Source organism: Guillardia theta (assembly GCF_000315625.1).
Source record: "Guillardia theta CCMP2712 unplaced genomic scaffold GUITHscaffold_121, whole genome shotgun sequence".
In the NCBI taxonomy this organism is placed as follows: Eukaryota; class Cryptophyceae; order Pyrenomonadales; family Geminigeraceae; genus Guillardia; species Guillardia theta.
The window spans coordinates 108,493-116,341 of NW_005434553.1; the positions used below are offsets into that span (position 1 = coordinate 108,493).

The window sequence follows — 7,849 nt, forward strand, 5'->3', positions numbered from 1 at the left end:
TACGTACGTACGTACGTACGTACGACGACGTACGTACGTACGTACGTACGTACGTACGTACGTACGTACATCCAGAGGTCAGAAAAGTTAGGGAGGGGGGCAAGGAGGGAGGGGAGGGGAGGGGAGGGGAGGGAGGTATGACGAGATGTGCGCGCAGGTCGACACTCCCTATGCTGCCTTCAATTTCTCTGCTGCTCGGTTTCCTGAACGGAATTGCTTGGGACATCGCGAGCTGTTACCGGACGGCAAGCGAGGAGGGTACGTGTGGCAGACGTACGGGGAGGTGAATCAGCAGGTGAAGGCCCTCGGGGAGGGGCTCGTGCGAGTCTGCGGGCTGGCACGAGGGAGCAAGTGCGGCATCTACGCGACGAACCGGCCGGAGTGGACAGAGAGCATGCTGAGTATGTGGTCACAGGGCCTCGTGTGCGTGCCCCTCTACGACTCCGTAGGGTCAGACGCGGTGCGGTACATCATCAACCATGCGGCGCTTCCCGTCGTCTTCTGTGAGCGGAGCAAGCTCTCCGTGCTGCTCGAGGCCGCCAAGGACTCGCGGTCGCTGCGGCACATCGTGCTGTATGAGCCCCTGCAGGACGATGACGTGGAAGTGATGCACAAGGCTGGATCCCGGCGAGACCTCAAGCTGCACTCATGGACGGAAGTGAAGGCAGCGAGCAGGGAGAGCAGCGCGTCTTCGGGCTCCGCGCAGCGAGCAGGGGAGCTTGCGATGGTGCTCTACACGAGCGGGACGACAGGAGACCCCAAGGGAGTGATGCTCTCAGCTCAAAACCTGCTGGCATCGGCAGCTGGGTGTCTGCTGACGGACGAGACGTACGATGGGAAGGACACGCAGAGTTCAAGGAGGTTCGACAAAGCGACGTACGTGAGCTACCTGCCGCTGGCTCACAGCTTCGAGCTCAACATGCAGATCCTGATGCTCACATGCGGGGCCGCCATTGGCTTCTACCAGGGCGACGTGAGGAAGCTCGTGACCGACGACCTGCCGGCCCTCCAACCCACCATCATGCCGGGGGTCCCTCGCGTCTACAGCCGGATCTACGACAAGGTGGTGGGTACCATGGAGGCTAAAGGACCGGTCATACGAGCTCTCTTCCGGATGGGATTGCGCGCTAACGAGCGGGCGATGGCGCGGGGGAAGCGCTCGTGGCTGTGGGACTCGCTCATGTTCAAGAAGCTGCAGGCGGTGCTGGGCGGCCGCGTCGAGATGTTCCTGTCAGGAGCTGCTCCGCTCAGCAGCGAGCTACATGGCTTCCTCAAGGTCGCGTTCAACGCCCCCGTCATTCAGGGCTACGGCATGACGGAGAACGCGGGAGCAGCTGTCGCCATGCCGCCCCTGCTCACGACAGTAGGAACCGTCGGAGCTCCTCTGCCATGCACGGAGGTGAAGCTGGTAGATGTGCCGGAGATGGAGTACAGCACGGAGGACGTGTACCCGAGGACGAGAGAAGAGTTTGAGCAGCAGGTGACCTTCAAGGGAAGCTTCGACCCGGCCATGGCCGGCAAGAAGCTGCCGCGAGGAGAGATCTGCATGCGGGGGAGGAACATCATGCAGGGCTACTACAAGCTCGAGAGTGAGACAGCAGCGGTGCTCGATGCTGACGGCTGGCTGCATACGGGGGACGTCGGGCAGTGGAACCTGGACGGGAGCCTGAGCATCATCGACAGGAAGAAGAACATCTTCAAGCTGTCGCAGGGCGAGTACATCGCCGTCGAGAGCATCGAGTCTGTTGTCGCCTCCTCCCGCTTCGTCCTCCAGTCGTGGGTCTACGGCAACTCGCTCGAGCCCGCCCTCGTCGCTGTCGTCGTTCCAGACAAGGAGGTAACGCTCCTCCTCCTCCTCCTCCTGCCTGTCCCCCCCTCTCTCCCGCTCCTCCTCCTCCTCCTGCCTGCAGGCGGTGCTCTCCTGGTGCAAGAAGCATAACATCGCGGGCTCACTCCAGCAAGTCTGTCGGGACCCTCGCGTGCAGAAGATGATCCTGAACGACATCCGCGAGTGCTGCGTCGCCGCCAGCCTGAGGGGCTACGAGCAGCCCAAGGCGATTCACCTTGAAGTGAACAATCTCAACGAACTCGGCCAGGTGCTGCTGCTGCTGCTGCTGCTGCTGCTGCTGCTCTTTGTGCTGTCCTACTCCTGTCTCTCTTCCATCCATGTGACCTCCTCCTTTCCTTGCGGTCTTGTCCATCTTTCAATCTCTTACGCTTCATCAGGGATTCACAGTACAGAACGACTGCCTGACGCCCTCCTTCAAGGTCTGCTGCCCCTCCCCGTCTTCTCTTCTCCGCTCACTCTCCCTCAGCTTCGTCGCCCTCAGCTGCTTCGCCGCTACAGCCAGCAGGTCGACGTCATGTACCAGCAGATCCGCGAGAGTCTCCAGCACAGCTCCAGCTGACGTGATCATCTGTAATCTAACAAGAGATAGTGCTAAGAGCACCGCTACCCCCTCTTCTACCACAACTAACCCATGACCCCTCCCCCTTACTGGAGGACAAGGACTTTCTCTTCTTCTTTCCTCTCGCGCTTCATGTGGCCCGAGAGCGACTTGAGCGGCTGCGGAGAAAATGAGAAGGAGGAGGAGGAGGGGGGGAGGAGAGGAGAGAGGAGGAGAGAGGAGGAGGAGCGGAGGAGGCAGGGCGAGGGGACCTGGAGGGCCCTAGAGTTGGCGACAGCTGCTGAGATTGGCTGAAGTTTGCGTGTCACACCTCCACCTCCTCCAGCTGGCGCCTTGCTGGTAGCGCGAGGCTTGTCAGGGCCCCTGCTGGCGGCAGGCTTGCGAGCCGTCAGGTCGATGTAGGCCTGCGGGAGTCTGAGCATGAGCATGAGGAGGAGGGGGAGGAGGAGGAGGAGGCAGTGCGGTGGGAGTCAGCGACTTAACCTGCATCTTCTCGATGGCGAGGGAGAATTCAGTCTCGAGGTTGGAGGAAGAGGAAGAGGCAGCGAGAGCTTCTCCGAAGGCTTCCCCGCTAGTCCATTCTGCTCACAAATCAGCTCCTCTTCCTCCTTCGACTGCTGCTCCTCCTAACCTCCGCTCCACCCTCGCTCGCGCTCGTTCTCTTCGCTTGCTGTTCCTTCCCGTTCCTCCTCCTGGGATCCCACCAGCCCGGCCACTTCATCGGCTGAGGCCTCGAGCCCCTTGAGCACCTCGTTGGCTCGCTCGACAGAGTGCTGGAGACAAGTGAGAGGAGGAGGAGGAGGAGGAGGAGGAGGAGGAAAGAGAGGAGGAGAGGGAGGGAGCGGAGTGTTACCCTGGAAGTGACATTGCTGGTGTCGGAGGGGGCGAAGGAGAGTTCGGCCTCCTCCTCCTCCTTCTCTCCAACAGTCTGCGAGCGATGCAGCTCCACCAGTCGAGCGACGAGCTCCTCCTACAAGCCCATCAGCCTCCTCGCCCCTGCCCCCACCCTCTCACCTTCTTCCCCGTCTTCTTGAGCCCCTTCCTCCCGCATAGCTCCTTGAGCGTCGGCACTTTCATGGCCTGCAGCTCCTCTACCCCCGGGATCTTCTCCTCTCCTCCCTCCCCCTCCTCTCCTCCCTCGCGCTCCTCTCCTACCTCGCGCTCCCCCTTCACAGACCCTGCCTCCGACCCCTCCGACGTTCTTCCTCGCCGCTTCCTCTGCTCATTCCTGCGCCCTCCCTTGGCCGTCGGCACCCACTCGTCGTCCGACTCGAGCTCCTCTTCCGCAGGCTCCTGGGCCTCCGTCAGCCTTGTCCCGGCGCTCTCGCTTCCCTCACCTCCTCCTCCGAGCTCTCCGACTCGATCACAACTTCAACCTGCCCGACAGTGAGGCGAAGAGAGGAGGAGGAGGAGGAGGGGGAGGGGGAGGGGGAGGGGGAGGACCTTCGGGGGAGCTTTCTTCTTGGGTGGCTTCGCAGAGCTCTTGGCCTCCTTCAGCTCTTGCTCCTTCCTCTCGAGCTCTTTCTGCGCCTCCTCCTGCATCCTACTGCGTCAAGCTCAAGCTCAACCTCCTCCTCAGGACCTGTAGGGCAAGGAGTTCATCTCGCTGGATGCTGATGGAGGAGAGAGACTTGATGGCTTCCTCCTGCTCTCTCAGTCGCTCCTTCAGCTCCTCCGGCACGCCTCCTCCACTGGCCTCCGAGCACCTGCTGCCCGTCAGGAGGAGACAACAAAGATGAGTGGACGGAGAGAAGAAGAAAGTAAAAGGGGGGAAGTTAGGAGGGGGAGGAGGAGTATGATGATGACGACGATGATGATAAGAAGGAGGAGGAGGAGGAGGGGTTGGGGGGGATCGGAGCAAGTGGGGCTTACGATCTGGCAGACATGCTGGAGAGGAGGAGGAGAGTCTTCTGCTCAGCCTGCTGCTCCTGCTTGAGGGAGGCGATGGAGTATTGGTTCCTCGTCTCCCTCAGTTCTTTCTCCAGCTCCTCCACCTCTGCCTTGAGCCGCATCACTTCCTCGTCCTGCTCCGACACCTGCCAAGGCCATCAGCAAGACAACGAAGGAGGGAAGGGGGAGTCCAGGGGAGCAAGGCCTCACCTGGGAGGAGTTGAGAGCAGCTTCAAGTTCTGACTTGATGCAGAGAGAAAAAAGAAATCGAACTGACTTCTTGGCATCCTACACCAAACCTCAAAACACCTCCTCCCTCCTCCCCCTCCTCCTCTACCTGGATGGATCGCAGGTGCGGGCAGTTGAGCGCGACGTTTCTCTCTCTGTCGTTGTTCCCCTCCACCCCCAGCAGCTGACGTTGCAGCTCCCCAATCTGCTGCGAGCAGGCTTGCACCTGCTGCCCGAGCTCCTCCGTCCTCGCCCGCAGCTTCTCCTTCCCGTCCTCCTTCTGCTCCTCCTCCCTCCCCCTCTGCTGCCAGCGGCTCTGCAGGCTCGAGAGCTTCTCTCGCAGCGAGCTCGTCGTCGGCTGGCCGCCGCTCTTGGGCTCCTCCTGCTCCAGCAGCTCCTTCGCCTGCTGCAGCTCGGCATGCAGCTGGGAGCGAAGACTCATCTGCTCCGTGAGCGCGTTGCGAATCCTTCGAACCTGCAAGGACAAGTGAATAGAGGAGGAGGAGGAGGAGGAGGAGAAGGAGGAGGAGATTGTCTACCTCGACACAGAAGGAGATTTCTTGCTCAAACCACTGCTCAAGGTTCCCCTCCTTCTCCTCCTTTTCTCCCTTCGAGCTCTTCGCCTCCAGCAGTCTCTTCAGCCGCATGTTGGCAGCTGCTGCCTCCTCCATCTTTCGCTTCAACACCACCTGCCATGCCTCAGCCTCCTCCCCTCCTCCTCCCCAGCTCAGCACCTGCTGCTTGTCCAGCTGCAACTGAAACTTGTGAGCCTGATGCTCCGCTTGCTTCTGCTGCCTCTTGAGCATCAAAACCTGCGATTGCAAGTCAGACCAGCACCCTGCTTATGCTGGTCGTCACCTCCTTGCTGTGCTGGGCTCGCCATTCTTTGAATCGGTCGGACTCCATCTGCAGGCGCATCAGGACCGGCTCCTCCCCAGCTGACCCTCAGCTTCTTCACCTTCATCTTCCGCAGCAGCTTCACCTTGGCCTGAGCTCAACGTCAGCGCACCTTCAACCTCTGAGCTCTCCTCCACCTGCTTCATACCCTCGATGTCTGCGCTCAGTTCCTGCCAGCAGGTCAGAGAACAAGCAAGAGGAGGAGGAGGAGGAGGAGGAGGAGGAGGAGGAGGAGGAGGAGGAAGAGGAGGAGGAGGAGGAAAGGCACCGCTATCCTTCTGTCGCTGTTCTGCTTCAGTCGCAGCATCTTCTCCTGCTCAGTCACCTGCCTCTCATCAGCCCCAGCAAGGCAACTCCACCTCTCACTCTCTTCTTTGCGGCTGCGAGCTGCAGCTCGAGAGTCTCCAGCTTCTCCTGCGCCTCCTTCAGTTTCTCAGCTGCTTCCAACGGCTCCCACCGTCTCCTTAGAGGCCGCAGAGGCGGTGGACAGCTGGGCCTGCAGCTCGTCCACCTGCTGCCGCATCCTCTGCAGCTCCTTCTCGTCCGCTTCCTTGAGCGCGCAGAGTCGCTTCTCCCCTGCTGGAGGGTCAGCAGGGGCACAGCAGGAGAGGGCGGGTGCCTTCCAGCAGCTGGGACAGCAGCTGCTCCTTGAGCCCGAGAGCTTCTTCGATCCCTTGCAGCTCGTCGCTCAGAGCGACTTGACTCATCGTGTGGGCCAGCATGTCCTCAGACGCCTCCTCTCCCTCCTCCCCTGCCGCTGGCCCTACCCTCGAGAGCTCCAGCCTGCTCTCCTCCAGCACGCTCTCTTCCACCTGCCCAGCTCGTCACCGGCTGCTCGGCCCGCCAGCAGGCGTACCGAGAAGCTCGCCTCCTCCTCCCAGCTAAGCCCCTGCTGCTGGCAGAGCCCCTGGAACTTGATTCTCAGCTTGTCAAACTGGATCTCTAGCTGGAGCGCTCGGCGGGTCCTGCGGCTCAGCTGCCACCAGCGGTCATGTGGTCGAAGTCAGCTGGGGTCTGCCTGACCTCAAGTGAGGTGGACTGGAGCTCCTCCTTGAGCCGCCTGCCTCCCGTCAGCTCCTCCTCCTCCTTCCAGTTCGGCCACCTCAGCTCCTCCTCGAGCTCCTTGACTCGAGTCGCGTCTCCCCCCGCCGGCACTTGAGGCTTTCCTCCTCCTCCTCCACCTCCTCCTCCCGCAGCCACCTGAGCCTCGAGCTGCTGGATGTAAGCTCTGAGCGCGGCGACCTGCAGCCGTTTGAGACAGGAGGAGAGGAGAGGAGGAGAAGGGTAACGATAGGAAGGAGAGGAGAGATAGGGGATTGGGACCTCGGCGTTGGAGGAGGAGACGTTGACGACGGGCTTGTTCTTGATGTTCTTCGCTCTGTTGGCGTACTTGAGCGTGTTGAGCGTCTCCTCGAAGTTGCAGTCTGTCAGCCTGTCAGCCCTTCCGCTGTGCTAGGCTGCTGGGGACCTGCTGGGGAGACGCAGGCGATCATCATGGTCTTGCTGTTGCCTCCTAGCGAGTCCTGAAGAGAGAACCCGTCACGAGGGAAGAGCAGAACGGATGGGGAGGGGGAGGAGGAGGAGGGATGAGAGGAGGGTCTTACTTGGAGCATGCGGGTAAGCTTCGAGTCTCTGTACGGCACGTGGCCGTTTGCCCCTCCCTCTGCCTTCTCGCTCAGGGCTGAGATCACGTTGCCTAGCGCCTGTCGCGTGGTGAGCAGCTGAAACATGCTGGTGGCAGCGCAAGGGGAGAAGGAGGAGGAGCTGGGAAGGGAGGGATGAGAGGGGTGGGGTGGTTCAACCAGGAGGCCCTTGTTGATGTTGATTCCTTCCTTGAGGCGCTGCAGGTGAGGTTACGTTCGCTCGCCTGCTCGTTCCCGCCGCTCCTCACCTGCCCCTCAGCTTTCGTTCTCTTTGCCCTCTCACTGCCATCACCATCAGGCGCCTCCTGCTCCTGCTCCTCCGCTGCTCTCACCTTCCAGCCAAGTCCACGAGGTGGAGGCGAGCGACGACGTCTGTTCCTGCTGGACTTGAGGCTCCTCCTTCCTCGCCGGCAGTGCCACAGTAGATCTGGATGGACATGATAAGAGGAGAGGAGGAGGGGAGAAGAGAAGACGAGCACCTTCTCCATCGTGATGGTGAAGACAGCATGAGAGCGCGAGGATTGTCTGGAGAACAAGTTGAGAGGAAGAAGCACGAGGAGCACAAGCCCGACAGGTTCATGCAGGTGCTGCCAGTCGCTCGGTTGAGAGATCCCTGCGAGGGGATAGTCACGAGAGAGAAAGTGGGACGGGGGGAGGAGAGGAGAGGAGAGGAGGGGGAGGAGAGGAGAGAAGAGGAGAGGAGAGGAGAGGAGAGGAGAGGAGAGGAGGGGAGGAGAGGAGAGGAGAGGAGAGGAGAGGAGGGGAGGAGAGGAGAGGAGAGGA

The 7,849-nt window shown here is 61.2% G+C and overlaps 2 protein-coding genes across 2 annotated transcripts in view; one reads left to right on the top strand and one right to left on the bottom strand.

Annotated features, from left to right (window-relative positions):
* GUITHDRAFT_160186 (hypothetical protein) overlaps window positions 1–2,448 on the top strand; it is a 3,106-nt gene extending 658 nt beyond the window's left edge. The window contains exons 4-7 of the mRNA XM_005822648.1: window positions 158–1,837; window positions 1,911–2,096; window positions 2,227–2,268; window positions 2,316–2,448. Coding sequence (XP_005822705.1) covers window positions 158–1,837; window positions 1,911–2,096; window positions 2,227–2,268; window positions 2,316–2,408 — 2,001 coding nt within the window. The 3' untranslated portion in view covers window positions 2,409–2,448. The remainder of the gene's footprint in view (window positions 1–157; window positions 1,838–1,910; window positions 2,097–2,226; window positions 2,269–2,315) is intronic.
* A 46-nt stretch (window positions 2,449–2,494) lies between these two features.
* Window positions 2,495–7,849, bottom strand: part of GUITHDRAFT_118111 (hypothetical protein) — a gene marked incomplete at both ends in the record, with an annotated part of 6,643 nt that continues 1,288 nt past the window's right edge. The window contains 29 exons of the mRNA XM_005822649.1: window positions 2,495–2,566; window positions 2,717–2,812; window positions 2,892–2,989; window positions 3,040–3,181; window positions 3,262–3,378; window positions 3,423–3,701; window positions 3,746–3,784; window positions 3,852–3,954; window positions 4,281–4,444; window positions 4,509–4,586; window positions 4,636–5,001; window positions 5,066–5,215; window positions 5,261–5,338; window positions 5,385–5,432; window positions 5,485–5,514; window positions 5,561–5,593; window positions 5,692–5,748; window positions 5,790–5,837; window positions 5,881–5,999; window positions 6,252–6,399; window positions 6,447–6,665; window positions 6,747–6,847; window positions 6,892–6,946; window positions 7,028–7,126; window positions 7,226–7,264; window positions 7,315–7,348; window positions 7,399–7,493; window positions 7,546–7,591; window positions 7,630–7,679. Coding sequence (XP_005822706.1) covers window positions 2,495–2,566; window positions 2,717–2,812; window positions 2,892–2,989; window positions 3,040–3,181; window positions 3,262–3,378; window positions 3,423–3,701; window positions 3,746–3,784; window positions 3,852–3,954; window positions 4,281–4,444; window positions 4,509–4,586; window positions 4,636–5,001; window positions 5,066–5,215; window positions 5,261–5,338; window positions 5,385–5,432; window positions 5,485–5,514; window positions 5,561–5,593; window positions 5,692–5,748; window positions 5,790–5,837; window positions 5,881–5,999; window positions 6,252–6,399; window positions 6,447–6,665; window positions 6,747–6,847; window positions 6,892–6,946; window positions 7,028–7,126; window positions 7,226–7,264; window positions 7,315–7,348; window positions 7,399–7,493; window positions 7,546–7,591; window positions 7,630–7,679 — 3,003 coding nt within the window. The remainder of the gene's footprint in view (window positions 2,567–2,716; window positions 2,813–2,891; window positions 2,990–3,039; window positions 3,182–3,261; window positions 3,379–3,422; window positions 3,702–3,745; window positions 3,785–3,851; window positions 3,955–4,280; window positions 4,445–4,508; window positions 4,587–4,635; window positions 5,002–5,065; window positions 5,216–5,260; window positions 5,339–5,384; window positions 5,433–5,484; window positions 5,515–5,560; window positions 5,594–5,691; window positions 5,749–5,789; window positions 5,838–5,880; window positions 6,000–6,251; window positions 6,400–6,446; window positions 6,666–6,746; window positions 6,848–6,891; window positions 6,947–7,027; window positions 7,127–7,225; window positions 7,265–7,314; window positions 7,349–7,398; window positions 7,494–7,545; window positions 7,592–7,629; window positions 7,680–7,849) is intronic.